At 38.1% G+C, this 16253-nt stretch overlaps 1 protein-coding gene across 1 annotated transcript in view; it reads left to right on the forward strand.

Moving 5' to 3' along the window:
- The first annotated feature begins 2019 nt into the window (after positions 1-2019).
- Positions 2020-16253, forward strand: part of CALCR (calcitonin receptor) — a 161433-nt gene continuing 147199 nt past the window's right edge. Inside the window, exons 1-2 of the mRNA XM_011998260.1 lie at positions 2020-2058; positions 2244-2460. Coding sequence (XP_011853650.1) covers positions 2355-2460 — 106 coding nt within the window. The 5' untranslated portion in view covers positions 2020-2058; positions 2244-2354. The remainder of the gene's footprint in view (positions 2059-2243; positions 2461-16253) is intronic.

A 16253-nucleotide genomic window follows, 5' to 3' on the forward strand; every position in this document is an offset into this window, starting at 1 on the left:
ACCAAAAGAGACTCTCAAACAACTTTAATATTTCTCTGCTGTTTGCACCAAAAGAAGGTAATTAATATTCCAAAAGAGAATTCTTAAAGGAGGTCATGGTCAAGTGTTGACTGGTCAGGAGCAGTTGGAAAGCAGGGAGCTATTGAACCCAAGACAGATAGATAGTATGAAGTGAAGATTTGTATCTAAATTCTGAATTCAGAAGGGTTTCTTATACAGGCTTTTTTTAAGTTACTGTGTGTGTATATGTGTGTGTGTGTGTGTGTGTGTGTGTGTGTGTGTGTTCCTGTGAAAGCCTCCTTGTCTCCCAGTTGCCCAGCCTCCTTTCCTAGTCACATTTCTTACTGCTAACAACATCATTCCCACTTATCCTGGGAATGAAGGTACTGTACAATCTTCCTCTGCAGTGAGTCCGTGCCTTAGGGTTTGAATGCACAGTGAGTCACACACAGCGCTCTGGGTCACCAGACAGGAGATGGCAGGGAAGGGGGGGAGCATATAGAGGAGGGAGCCTGGAAAAACAAAATCCCTGGAATGTTGGGTATGAGAGCTGATCTCATCCTGGAGTCTGTCCTCCACTGGATCTCCTGCCTCAACCACACAAATTAGGGGTCCCTGTTGTCTCTCTGGTGTGGGGCATGAGGATTCAAAATAAACAGGAGCATGCAAAATAAAACGGGCACATCTTTTGCCTACAGTCACTGATGTTTCCATGGAAGAGCTCCAAGGATGGTCGGGTGAGGGCTGCAGTTCCATTCACAGGACACCTCCTTCTCTGTCACCTGGTGGTGTCCCGTGTGCTTATGAGAACCTAAGACCACCAGGGAAAGTGTGCTGTTCCCGTCTGGCTTTCTTCCCCTCCTATTAAATTATTGCTATTATTTATTTTGCCAAGGAGACAGTGTTTAGTAACCTCAACGGTGCACAGCCACCTTGTGGTCCCGGGACGCACCGGATGCTGCTTTCTTAGTCCAACACCGCCTAAACAGAGTTAGGAAAAAAGTGTTGACTCCTGCCTTGCTCCACCCAGTTGTGGGCTAAAAGAGGTTGAGGGTGACTCGTCCTTGGAATCAACTTGCCTGCCTCCCAGAGCTCGCCTGCCAGCCTCCGCTGCGCCCCGCCTGGAATTGGATTGTCCCGGACTCCTGCTGACATCGAGGGTTTTAGGGGGAAAGAAGAGGAGTCGCAGTGTCCGACACCAAGTCAGGCACCCCATATCCCCGTCTTCCCTCGCCGTCCTCTCTGTTTTCATTCACCCTAAAACACTGTGCCCACCAGTAGTCCCCTGCACGGAGGGCACTCTTTCTCCAAATCCAAGTTGTGCCCCCAACCTACAGTCGCCCAACTCCGGACGCTCTCCCAGGGTTTGCGTGATCCCCAAGGTGTCTCTTCTCATCTCCTTCCTCTCAGCTCTTTTTTCCTTTTAGCACCCCGGCTCTTAGCCAGCCGTCTTCCCACGCCCTCACCCCACTTTCACTACCTAGCCCACTACCGACCCTTCCTCCACAGGCTCCCCAGTGCTATCCCCGGAGTGGCGGCTGAAGAAGCCAGGGTCACACTGTCTCTGGGGTAAGGTTCTTGTGGAAACTCACATCCTCCGGGGAGGGGACAGGGCTCCCAGAAAGCTGTCTCCCAGCCCAGGCTGTCGACCCCCTCTCCCTCCCTACTCAAGGTCTAACTCGGGTCCCTCGCCTGCTTCCTGTGTTTACGCGGCGCTTTAGTCTCCCGGACTCGCAGAGTGAGCTCCAGCCCCGACTGGAGCGAGGCAGCAGCCGCGAGCGCAACCCCACTCGCGGGCTGGGGCGACGGGGGCTGGCGCGAGGCGCACGGAGCTCACCAGCTCTCCCCTCCCTCTCCTGGGACAGGAGGGGGCTGACTGGGGCGGCGGGGTCCGGGAGTGGCGGGGCTGACTCTCATCAATTCTGCTGCCACCTAGTCTGCCGCCTGTCGGGAGGCGGGCGGGGGTGGGGCGGGAGCGCAGGCGAGGATTGAGACTTAAGTCAGGAGAAGTTTGCGCACAGCTTCACAGCTGGGCGAGCGCAGGAAGGCGCCGGGAAGGTGAGCCTCCCGGACTTTAGGAAGGGAGAAAGCAAGCCTGGGGAAAGAACAGTGGTCTTTTAGCTGATAATACAACCTAGACTTGGGTCTGAACCAACTAAGACAGATTTAAAGTGTCAAAAAACCAGGAGAGGGGCGGAGAGGGAGGACAGAGACTAACGCAGTTTACTCTCACGTCAAACTAGGAAAGCCAGCCGCCCAGTCTCTGGGTGGGCTGCGCCGCGCGACTGGCGACCTTCCCGGGTTGGAGAGGTGGGCACGTCCGCACCTCACCCTGCGGCTGACATCTTCTGCCCATGAGACGGGCGCTGAAGCTTGGACTCCTAAATCCCTGGAGCCACACCTGCGAACGCCCTTCGCTTCTACTGAGCTGTGCCCGGCGGCCCAGTGACAGAATTCCAGGTAAGGAGGGTCTGGAAATGAGCGGGACTTAAGGATTTGGGGTGTCCAAGGGATGTTTAACAGTGCAGGGGCGATAGGCACCTTGCTTTTTAATTATAGAACTGCGGTTTGATTGTGGTGCTTGAGGTTCTCATGTAGGGTCAGCTAGGTCTCAGACGCTTTACTTTACCCTTAATAAAGAAAAAAGAACAATAGGTGTCCTGGGAAGAGCCAACAACTTATGGTTTCGTATTGAAGAATCTTTTGATTTCTTGTGACTTTTACTATGTTGTTAATATCAATTTTCCCTCAAAAGTTTTATTCTCCAACTTACTGAGTAGGAAAACTACGGGGGATAAAGTTGTGAATTTTCCCAAAGGGTGTTTATTAACTGACAAACAGATAATACCGGCATCTATAAGATGTGTCGTGGTTGTTCTGGATACTGGAAATGAGCACAGTAGTGAATGGAGTTGCTTGTTAGGTCATGTTTTACAGAGAATTATTTTCCAACAATCATTTATGCATAGCAGCCATTCTTCACACCTATTAGGAAAAATATGTTGTGTGCATAGTTTCCAAAAGAGTACTATTTTTCATGATGCTCTTCCCAAGTCTGGGTGAAAGACATCAAGAAAAGCTGTGACAAATTAATTCCTTTTCTCAAAACATTCATTGTCCTTGAGGTCCAAGCCAAAAATCAACAATACAATTGAGATTAGTAAACTACCATACCAACTTTATTTAGCAAATCTACCTAAGCAAAGTTTTATATGAAAGCTTTAACCTAATATTATGTGATATTTGCAAGAAGAGAAGGCAGTGTTCCACTTGCTGATCTTCAGGAGACCCTATTTCCTGGCTGTGGTTAACCAGAATCAAGTTATCTGTGTGAGGCTATTTGTTTAAATTATTCGGTGATTGAAAGTGAAATGTTCAAAATAAGTCAAAGTTTTACAAAGTAGTTCTTAAAGCTAATCTTTAAATTATAGAGTGTCTGAGTTTAAGTCTGTATTAAATGATCATAGAAAGCAAATATTTTGTGTATTTTGACCAGTTGGCTTACCATTAAGGACAAAGTAGGAATGCTTTTAGTGTTATGGAATTTATAAAGTGTAATTTCTAATAGCATATTGCTAGCCTATGAGTTCAGTAGTACAAGAACTCAGCTTTAAAAAGTTGAGATTGCTGGTTATACACTAGTATTATAAGAGAAACTAAGGTGATTAGATTTGTAAAACTTTTACAGTTTAAGTTGATATTCTCAGTGGGAACTCATTTCTACTCAATATTTCAACATAGCTCAAAACATCCATTAGCCGGGATTTGTTCTGGTTGAATGCCTCTAACCTGTAGCTTATTTTATGAACTATAGCCCAAGACTAATATCTGGTCATATTTTAAAATGTTCTAAGTTTATTCACTGACTACATCAACACAATAAGTAAACAAGTAATCTTCATTATAACTAGTTTATAAGAACATATAAATAATCTTGGAGTTGTTTTGTTTCATGATTCTCAAAGTTAAAAAGAAATAGCTGATATAAATACAGCTTCTGTTTCTCATTTTGAAACCGGAGGTAATGATTGATGGTGGATGGAGAGCATTTGCTCTAATCAGTTAAAGAAAGGGAGCTAACTATTAGTTTAGTTGTGCCATGGCAATTCTGTTCTTGATGAACCTCTCAGACTCTGTCAATGTTAACATGAATGAAAATAATATCTATTGTTGGTTTTTATTAGAGTCCAAGTGAGATGGAAATAGGAGACGGGTAATGTTTTCAATGATAATCTAAACCAGTATTCTCAACTCGGGCTGCAAATTAGGGTTAATAGGAGAACTTTCAAAAAATACGGATGCCTAACCTTATCCCAATGCAATTAAATCAGAGTATCTGTGGAAAGGGTCTGCAATTTGATGTATTTCTTTAGGTGATTGTAGTACGCAACCAGGACTGAGAGCCTCTGACCAAGAGGGTTTCCACCAGACTTGGTAGAACTCACTGATGTTGGAGGCTCTTGATAAAAATAAATGCTGTTTGTTATATTGCTGATCAAATAGTTTTTTCTTTTTAAAAAAGAAACATGTATGTATAAACATATATATATATGTATAACTTGATCTTACAATTAGAAGAAAAATATTTTAATATTTGATGTTAGATATTTAGACCATAACAGCTTCTCGGAAAAACATTTTTTATCCAGAAAACAAGCTATTGAGTTTGAAGTTGATCTGCCCAACCAGAAAATGCTTTAGTAAATGAACTCTAGCTTTGAGAGATGTTGAAAATAATACTTGATGAAACGTACAATTTCATCTCCTTTTGCTTAAGATCTGTATGATGTGTAAGGTACAAATACATACCCTTTCGAAAGGGAAGAAAGAGAAAAATAGCATCATTCCCCTTGGCACACTAACTACCATATACCCGGTGCTAATGATAATCTAGTACTTTTATAAAAATTATGTTTTAAACTAAGAGTAGCCTTGTGAGTTACATGCTATTATTATGATTTTATGTTTGAGGAAACTGAGGACCCATTAGGTTAATGAACTTGCTCAAAGCCACGAACCAAGTAAATTAAAAATATATTTGAACCCAGGTCTTTTTAAGTTCAATGATGGATTACATTACATATTGATATACATATTTGTATTTTTTACAACTTAACAGCAGCATTTATTTAAAGATAATATAAGTTAAGAGTACAAATTCTGTCACAGCTCTGCTTGAGTTTGACTTCTGGCTCCATAACTTTCTATCTGTGTGATTTGGGCACATAATGTAACGTCTCCGTGCCTCAATTTTCTTTGTAGAATAAGAATTAAATAAGTTAATATTTGTAAAGTATTTGGGTAGGTGTCTGGTGCATGGTAAATTCTATATAAGTGTTATATATTTTATAATGTCATTCATTCAAAAAAATTTTGATTGTTATATGCCGAGCATTGCACTAAGCCTGAAGAGACATAGACAAATAAGTCATATCCCCATCCTCAAGGATGTCGTGTCTGGTAGAGAATGAGAAATACATAAGTAATCATCCCAATCAGGTATGGATCTTTCACTTAATTAAAAGCATCATTTATGTGACAACTACGTGCTTTTCAGTGTGAATGTGATCTTCTAGAGCTTCATATAATGAGTGTTATAAAACCAAGTGATAAGATTTTGTGTTTTCATAATGATACTAACTTGTTTGCAATTCTGGTATCAAAACACAGAAAATCATATTAACATATGTTTCTGGCTTCCCTTATATGTTTAGAAAAACAGCAATATGGAGAGGTTTGAGGTCTTTAAATTTTTATGTTAAAAGTGAATCATGAAGATAGAACATTGGAGAAGAATCAGTAGAAAAAATGTTATCAGTATCTGTTGTTCAATACTTCTAACAGTAATTTTCTGGAATTGACTTTTCAGAAACAGTGTTGTCTGATTAGAATGTAGTTTTGTTTTGGTTTTTAAGAAAAAAAAATGTTTCAGGGAAGAAAGTGTGGATCACAGAATACAGAAAAATATCTATAATACAAGTTGGCAAGGCAACATACATCTCACTGAAGCTGGCGGCACTTCCTAGCCTATGCCTGCAGCTCTGCACAGCTGCCTGGTACCTCCGGGGTACCAGGGGATACCTGAGGTATAAGATTCTGTCTTTGTTAAAAATTAAAGTCTTGCTTTATTTGAAAAAATAGCATATAAATTGGTATTCTTTGTACCAGAATAACACATATAATCTAAACCCAAGGAGTTATTTCTCAAAGAAATAAAGTACCTGATTCAGCGAAATATTTGACTATTCCATTTCACTAAAATTTATGTTTAACTATTTCAGTAAAATTTATGTCTTTTCCTCTCTCTTATCAAGTCTCAGGCTACTTCCAGATTTTCCCATGGATGCTACATATTTCTTCCTCTAAGTATCACTGCCACACCTCTAGTTTAAGTTTTTGTTATCATTAATAAAATACTTATTCTCCTGATATTCAGTCACATTAAGTTTTTTTGTGCTGAATTCAGTATTATACAACATGGTTAGACTTGCTTTCTAATCTCTAATTTTGTCCCCTTCTGTCCATAATTGTTCAGTGATTGTCCAAGGACGGCAAGACTTAGAACTCCTCTTCAGCCCAGTATTTAAGATGTTTCATGGTATAATCCTAGCTTAGCTTTCCTATCCAAGTCAGGTAGAAAACCTCAACAACTCCTTAATTTTAGTTCTGAAGCTGTAGTTACACTAGAAAAACTGACTCCTGATTTGGAGTCCATTCTTTACTTTCAACCCTGTGCCCTTGCGTGTCAACCTCAGTCTATATTCTTCTGCCTCAAAATCGATGTGTGTGTGTGTGTGTGTGTGTGTGTCCCTTTACATCAATGGTTCCATTGCAGAGCTGCTTTTCTTTGGTTTTCATGTCTCGCTGCAACCCTAGTCTCACTCCCTGCCCTTTATTTTTCCGGTAGTTCAGAATTCATCATTTCAAATCTTACCTTCTTCCATCCTTAAAATGTATTAATCATTCTCCCGTAACACATCTAACAAATTTCCGTCTGAATAGCTTTTAAAACTCGTATTTTAAAACTCAATACATATGCACTAAGTGCCTATTATGTCCTAGTCAGAGGATATTGTGACAGATTACAGATCCTGCTTTCATGGGGACTGGAAGAGGCAGACAAACCAACAAACATTATACAGCCCTGTAGTATGTATTCCAGTAGAGAAATGCCGTGAGGGTGTCTAACCGGACACCTAACCCGGGCATCAGGGAAATTTTCTAGGGAGGTTACCCTAAAGGGGATATGATTCAGCATTGAAATGACAGAACAGAATGAGCTAGATAAGGAGGGGAAAAAATGAAGTGTTACAGGCAGGACACTAGATTGTGGCTTCAAACAACATGGTGACTTGGGGAAACCACAGGTATTTTGGTTGCCCCAGCAGGGTCTAAAGGACACAGATTATACACAAGGAAGCTTGCATGCCTACCATACTAAAGGGTTTGCATTTTATTGGGAAGATAGTAGATAGGGGTCCTTGAAGGAGTTAATATAGGTTTCTGAAATAATCAGATTTGCCATTTTGTTAGATCACTCTGGTGGAAAAATAAGAGGCATATTAGATTGAAAAAAGGAAGGATACAGATTAACTGGACACCTGCAGTCTTGCTGCAGTGACAGAGGGAAGAATCAATTAGGCCTCCTTGTTGGAGATAGAAAAGGGAAAAAAAAATCAGGAAATTATTTTAAAGGTAGATTTTGTAGGATTTGGTGAACTATGGAAATTAGAGGTGAGATGAAAGAGAAAAATTGTATGATGAATTCCAGGCCTCTTTCATAGATAATAAGAGAGATGTAATGTCATTCACCAAGTCGGGACGAGGAATATTTTGGAGAGGGAAGATAAATAGTTGAATTTGGAGGAAAAAAAAATAATGTCTTTGGCTTATCCATGTGATGATGTTAAGTAGAAGTAGATATAGAAATTAGTGCCTCAAGAGAGAATTTCGTTCTAGAAATATAAATTTAACAGACATAGTGAATCTACTTCAGCTGACAGCATAGGAATAAAGCATATTATCTCTGGAGAAGTAAAAACAGGGAATAAAGAAAGAAAACATACAGGAAAAAAAAGGTAGAAAATTAAAAGAAAAGTAAAACATCCTGGAAAACACAAATATTTAAAGGGAAATGGGAAATAATCCTGTAAAAAAAGACAGAGGTGAAAGACTACAGGAGAGAGAGAGAGAGAGAGAGAGAGGGAGAGAGAGAGGGAGAGAGAATGTAATTTTATGGAAGTCAAGGAGGAGAAAGCGAGCACTCATGCGGGATGTTACCAGTAGATCATCAACTGGGACAAGGACTGAGAGCTCACAATTGGAGTTAATTGAGAGCAATTTTAATCGTGAGTTGGGTGGGGGTCGAGAAATAAATGTGAAGTGAGGAAATGGAGACACTGATTGTACACAATAATTTCAATCAGTTTGAGACACCTGCCTTACTTTACTTTCCCTTTTTGAAAGGTACAGTCTCCTAAAGCTTAACTTACATGCTGCTTCCTTCTTTTTAGCCTTTCCTGGACAGCGTTTAATTCCCGCAACCAAGATGTCATATTATATCATGATGGATATCTCTTATTTTAGAGTTTCCAGAGGTCCTGCGCATGTGAGCTGTGTGTTTTTGTATGTATGAATATATAGGTATATATTAAATACTCATGTATTATGTAAAGTATTCTTCTCTGTTGCTATGCATTCATTGACATAATTTTCTCAATCTCTTTATTATGACAGTGTATTGGGGAAAAAAATGAGTTTCTAAGCCCCTGCCCTCAAGAATAATGATCTGGAAATTCTAGTATTTATGCATATACCAAATATTTCCCAGACTGTTTGTGTACTTAAAAGTTGCATAGAACAGTCACAAAAAAAGGATGAGTTCATATCCTTTGCAGGGACACGGATGAAGCTGGAAACCTTCATTCTCAGCAAACTATCACAAGGACAGAAAACTAAACACGGCAAGTTCTCACTCATAGGTGGGAATTGAACAATGAGAACACTTGGACACAGGGCGGGGAACATCACACACCTGGGCCTGCCCGGGGGCTGGGGGCTGGGGGAGGGATAGCATCAGAAGACATACCTAATGTAAATGATGAGTTGATGGGTGCAGGAAACCAACACGGCAAATGTATACCTATGTAACAAACCTGCATGTTGTGCACATGTACCCTAGAACTTAAAGTATAATTAAAAAAGAAAAACCTTGTTATAAAAAAAAGTTGCATCGATAAATTTTTCAGGACAAATATAGCAATTTTTGAATCACACATTATACCATTTTATACTTGTTTTATGGTGGTTTAATCTCCCTTTTGTATTGTAGATAGCTACCTGCTATTTTTTCTTATTTCTCTACCAGATTACAAAGGACACAGTTATCATTTATTTCTTTGTCCCAGCACATCCAGGAGACTCTCTCTTCTCTTAGAGAAATGAATTAAAACTTCCCTAAATGTGTCCGTAAATAGAGTTCTTTTTTTCTCCTGCAGTGATTCTTGCCACACTGAGGCTTAAAGTTTTCTTGTTTTAAGGTATCAACTAGCTGTTTCCCCAGAGCTTTAAGCTATTTATCTGTAGTACTTCCTCCAAACCAATAATTCATTCATATTCTTAACATCCATTCTTCTATTTTGGGTTTGAGTTGGTTTTCTTTAGTGAGCATTTAAAACATAGCACGCATATTCGGAACATAGCATTCAGTTTAATCATGCAGAACTGTTACAGCCCTCTGCTCTCTTAATCACAAAGTCATGCCTCTATTTCTCCTCTGCTTCTAGGACTAGGCTGGAGCTACTTAGGTGGTATTTATGCCTCTTAGAGGCAAGAAAAAAAAAAACCCAAAAAACATTTTTCCTTCTCATTTTCCCAATGTGGATCCAAGCCCTGAAAGCAATTAATCCTAAATTGTTTGAGTAGCTAATTTCTTCTCTAGTGAGGTGTTCATAAAGTCAACACAGGTAACAAGGGAAAAAGAAGGAATCAAGTTCACAAATATTAATAATTTTTAAAGAAAGCGTTGCTTTTTGAGATTTCTTCTCCAGTGAGGTGTTCATAAAGTCAACACAGGCAACAAGGGAAAAACAAAGGAAAATTGTACTGCTGCCAAATTTAAATTTTAAATTGACTTGACTCATCCATTAATTAATCCAACTTCCAGCCTAATTATTTGTTTCTAACCTTAAGTCTGACTGACAGAATTCTTTCAAGTATAAGGATGTATCATAGAAAACATTGGTGTTTATGGACATTGGAATGGAATCTCTTTAGTCCAAGATTCACAGAAGTTCATGGCACAGGGTACATAGCAATGCAAATTGTTTTAGCACCTTCTTCCCTGGGCCTACTACAGGACTGAAAGGACAGAATGATATTAGACCACTTTTTCATTACTAACATCACATAGACTGCAAAGGTGGCACTAAAGCAAAATCCCAGCAAAGTGGTGAATGATCCTTGCTCGAGGGCCAATTTAGAAAAAAATAAGAATTTACTGGGTTGCTTCTTTTCCCATTCAAAATGAAAACGATTGTATTGCATCCCATGAGGAAAATACATATTCTTCAAATTAGATGTGTTATTTTAGTGAATACAAGGTCAATGAGAAACTTAACGTTTCTTCTCAGCTACTGAAATATTAATATCTGGGCATATTTGAAGAGTAGCAATGTGGAGTCCACAAATATCAAAACTGGAAGCTATGGTCTGCATTTTAATTTGTTAAAGAGGCATTTCTAGTATTTGAAGTAATGCCATATATCTTCTTGATAACTAATATTTTACCCTTATTATTATTCAGGAGCCCAATGCATTCATTAAAGAGGAGACCATGGCAGAGATGACGTATTTTCCAACCAGGAGGTAATACTTCTGCCATGAGAACTCCAGCCTTCTGACTCCACATCTAGTGCTCTCCTTAAAGGAACTACAAAGCTGCAGGGAGCCATAAGTGAATGCAGAAAAATATGTGCATTAATGTACTTATAGATGACCTCAAAGACAGTTAAACACATGAATAAGAGTGGCTCTGCATTACATTGTATAAGAGGCAGAACTTGTCTCTCATGTCCCCTCCCCTTCTCCTAGTTTGTCCCACACCTACCATTTTATATAGCATTCACATTTATTCTAGAAGTTGGCCTTCCCAAGGAAAAGCCTCATTGTTTGAATCGTTCCACAATATCTCTCTCAACCCCCATTGCCCCTACTTCAAAATTAATTACTTTTATTTTACCCTATTCCTAAAACGCCTTTCTGCAAAGTAGGACATAGTGAAGTAAACACTGATTACCTTCAGGAAAAAAAAAAAAAAAAAAAAAAATGGCTGTGCAGTGGCCCACTCCTGTAATCCCAGCACTTTGGGAGGCTGAGGCAGGTGGATTGCCTGAGGTCAGGAGTTCGAGATCAGCCTGGCCAACATAGTGAAACCCCGTCTCTACTAAAAATACAAAAAATTAGCTAGGGGTGGTGGTGTGTGCCTGTAATCCCAGCTACTTGGGAGGCTGAGGCAGGATAATTGCTTGAACCTGGGAGGTGGAAGTTGCAGTGAGCCAAGATAGTGCCATTGCACTCCAGCCTGGGCAACAAGAGCAAACCTCCATCTCAAAAAAAAAAAAGTGTATTATCAATATTAATGATATGTTCTTTGATCAAATGTGTTTGAGTCTTTATTCCTAAACTTGAAGAAGCTTTATACTAAACTTTAGCATGTTAAAAGTTTAATATCCACTGCCTCTAAGGTAGGCAGACCACTGTCATCTATCACTTGGACTACTCCAACAACCTTCCATCTGACCTGCTCGCCAGCATTGTGCCCTCCCCACACATTCACCACTTAGTACCTAAAGTACTCTCTTTCTGGTAGATTCTCGGAAATTAAATGATAGTGTTGACACTGATTGGAATATAATCTAAACAGACACCAGTGTGAAACTTTGATCAATCCCTGATTCCCAGAAATGTATAATTTCTACTTTCTAAAAAAAAGTAAATTGTGAAAACTTTCTAGAAAACTCGGATATGAAATAGACATTGAAATATTTCAATAATAGCAATAATGGTAATAATAGCTAACACAGAGTACTTACTATGAGCCAGTAATTTTCTATGCCTTTTATCGATTTTAATATATTTTAATTTCACAGCCACCCTCTGAGGTAAGTACTATTGCATGCTTTTACTCACAAGGAAACTGAAGAACAGAGAGGTAAGTAACCTACGGAAGAACACGCAACTAATAAGATGGATTCGGAAATGAACCAAGGAGGTCTGACTCCAGTATGTAAGTAGATCAGAAAAGGGAAGTGTGCTCATTATAAATGCATGACAGCCAAAGCTCTGTTGTTAGGATATAAAATGTCTTTCAGTTTTGCATTTTGTGTGCCTTTGAGCAGCAGATCCGTGGATAGAAAGTCAAGAAAATTAAATAGTGATTTTTCTTATTTATTCTAAATATTAACCTCTGCAGCTGTCATGGGATATACTCAGGCTTATAATATTCCACTCTGCATTGTGGTTTACACAAAAGGGAAATTGTGCTTTGCCAGGTTGACATCCCATTCATAAAAATTAGAGTCAAATGCAAAAACCTAATCTACTTTACTGTTTTAAAGGTGCAATTTCTACTAACAAAATGCAAAATACAACTCTTAGCAAAACATGGCTTTAAATAGAATTTCAAAACTATACTTTGATTACTTACATGAAAATTAGTCAGAAACCCATGGTATGTGTGGTTTTAATAATGTGGAGAGAAAAAGAGTGGTCTAAAAATGGCAAGAAAAAAATACATTGAATTTTAATTAGGCTAAAAATAGTCCAGTTTCCTATTCACTCACTTGGAAATGATAAACTTTCCAAGATCTATTTTGGAGCATGGCGACTCTTTTCCATGTGTTCGAAATGGTCTCATTTCCCTATATGATGACTACCTTGGCAGTCTGTGTACTTGTGCAATGGGAGGGATCTGTTCTGATACTCAAAGGAAACTTTGTGTGTACTTCCATGTTCAGGCTACACAGCCTTTTGCAAGTGACTTTTATTTACTATCTCTGATATTTTTAAATTTATTTACCATATTTGAGGTTATTTTCTTTTCTAATTTAATTTTAGCTCTTTTGTTTACTGTTTTTAAATTTTTCATACGTTCTATATTTGCACATGCTTTAGTCTAAAGCTCTTTCCCTTTCATTGCTCCAGCTCATTTTAAGAATAATAAAAGAAAGAATATTGATCTCAAACCTTAACTGCTTACATTAGATTATCCAATTTCCCCATGAATTAGAAAATTGTTAGGATATTCTTTATTGAAGAACCAAGATTAGAGTAATACAGGCTGATTTTATCTGTTTGTTTCATTCCATCACTGTCTAGAATCTTCCAACAGGCCAGATTTTGCCCCACATTAAATAAAAGGGAGGTTTGGGTTCCAGATATAACCGCAGTGATGACTAGTGGGCAATAGGTGTGGGAGATAAATGCACCATGGTTGACTCCTAGAATTGTCCAGGACACCTGAAAATATGAGCTTATGCAGGAGAGAAAGCAAGTATATCTGGTCTTACCATCATTCATATCCAAGCTGAAGGTGTTTTTAAAATTATAATGTCTTCATTTATTTATTTTTTGTTGCTGTTGTTCCTTTTTATAATACTTGTAAGTAGAGCTTCAGAATAGATATTGGTCAGTCTTTAAGTGAAAATCATGTATATGTTTTGCTTTTAACACTATTATCAGGCTTTTGATACATGCCAAGTTATGTACAAACATGCATTACCTCATTTAGGCTCCACAGCAACTCTGAAAACTAGGTACTTTATCTCAATTTTACAGAATATGAAGACTGAAAATCAAAGAAGCTAAATAAATTAATAATCGTATGAAATAAGAATAAAAATAATAATTACTAATAATAGTGTTAAGTTAAATTTAAAACTAACATTTATTGAGGACTTAATATAAAGCTTCTTGGATGAATCATTCCATTTAATTTTCATAATAATCACATTATTATGAGACTTACCTGATTTATTGTTATATCCATTTTAACTCCAGGAAATGATGAGGCTTAGAGACATAAAGATCATACAAGCAGAAGCAGAGGTAGGATTTAAACCTAAAATACCTAACTACAGAGCTCACGGTCTGAATCGCAGTCCTATACTCCTACTAAAGACAGAGCACACATTCTTATTCAGGGCCTGTTTGCTGAACAGCCTGTGATTTTTCAGGGTCTCAAACAGCTTTTAATCTAAAACAGTGGTTCTCAAATGTGGTCTAATGATCCATGCTGATCCATGACAGGGTTTCGAGATTTCACTGTCTGGCAGCAAAATAAAAAGATAGAAGATAATTTTAAGAGTTTTTCTTACCATTAAGTATGTTCAATTTAAAGAATCACACTTGTTTCTGGGATTATATCCTTTCTTTTCTGGATCAAAAATATCCCTTCTTTTTATCTAATGACGGTGATAGTTGATGATAGTATAGTTTTAAACTTTTTTAATTAAAAATTATAACTTTCTTAACCATATGTCCCCTGCCTCACACTGTGGACAACGGAGAAGGAATTGTATTTATTAATTGGAAAATTTAAAAATCTGGGCTCTTTTGAAAAAGCAAAAATGCTCTTAGGGAATGAAGGGTGGTACCCAAAGCAACCTCTGTAAGAGTGTCCAAGGTTAAGCCTTATGCTACTCAGTACCATTTTATGGTTTTTAAGGAATTTTCAATGATGCAGGTTACACTTGAAAGAAAATGATGTTATTAGTGTATAAACATATTTTTTACAGAATAGCACTGTTCAAATACAAAACACTTAAGTTTTGGCTGAGTCATGTGCCTGCAACCTACTAAGTGCTTTCACATTCAGCATCTCATTGGATCTGCACCCAACATTCCGTGACACAGTGCTACTGTAACAGAAAGGAAATGCAACAGGACATACTTCTTATTAGTATTATTCAACCTCTCTTAGCCTCAGTTTCCTTTTAGGAATGAATTGTTTCTATCTTAAAGGATTATTTCATGGATTTTAAATAATGTAGGAAAACTTTAGTCATGGCACAAAGCTTATAGCAGTCAATAACTGCTATCTATTGTTGCAATTATTATGATCCTCATTTTACAAATGAGAAAACTACAACTCAGATTAAAGCATGAGTTAAAGTAGTTCATCTGGTTAAGTGATGAAGTTGGAGCTTGAGACGAATTCTATCTGCATCCCCCAAGTTTCTTTTGGTTATCACTCACCCACAGTTCTATATGAATCCCAAACCTTCTCTTCACTATCCCACACAACAATTTTAGTAATGGTTAGAAGCTGAGAAATGCCACTGATCTAAATGTGCCTCCACCATTCTGTAGATATGTGTCTTTCATGTCTTTGTCCACATGGTCACAGCAAATAAACTTTTCAGTAGAAAAATCAAATAAAATTTAAAATGATTCATTGTACATATCAATCCAATAAAAGTTGCATTAGAACAAATAGAAGTATAAATTAAATTTGTAAAGCTTTTCAGATGATCTGAAAAGTAGGATCCTACAGTGCATAAAGGAGGCTGTGGCTGAAGGTCACCAGTTTAAGGGAAGATAAAATTTGAAGGTGGACCAATAATTTTTATATCTATAAAAGATACTTCAATGTATAATAGGTGCATACCAGCAGATATATTTTTCAAAATTGTTAGATACCAATAGTCAGTGTGCTTATTTATGTTTATTTTGTTTTTGGTTTAAATTACCTGGAGAGTGACATCATCTCTCTAGGGTAGAACATTGTTTTAATTGTCAATGGAAAATTAGAAAAAGTGGACATGTCACTGGTTCCTTAGTTAAAAACTTTATTTTCATCATAATTCTAAAGAATAAAGAGTTTCTGTCTTTTTAAAGAGAAAGCAGAAGTATGACATAGTTCAGTTCTCAGAGGGAGAAAATGAGGAAGGAAAAACAATCTCTTTTCCTTTCTTTCAGAGGGCTTTATTTTTATCTTACTGTAACTTACTTATTAGGGTCCCATCTCTTGTTTTGAGCTCATCAGAGATTTGGATTTTAAATAGTTGTTTCTAATATATTCAGAGACAAGTAAATACTGAATATACATGGTGTTGTGAGAATGAGCATCACAAACTTAAAGGATTTAACAGTTATTAAGTTTCATACCTTACTGTTATTTAGGGTGCAAATTTGCAGCAGAGAGATTGTTACATGTTTTGTCAGCCACCAGAAAGGATTACAAAGCCCCGATC

The sequence above is a fragment of the Mandrillus leucophaeus genome, unplaced genomic scaffold, assembly GCF_000951045.1.
Source record: "Mandrillus leucophaeus isolate KB7577 unplaced genomic scaffold, Mleu.le_1.0 Scaffold565, whole genome shotgun sequence".
NCBI lineage: Eukaryota > Metazoa > Chordata > Mammalia > Primates > Cercopithecidae > Mandrillus > Mandrillus leucophaeus.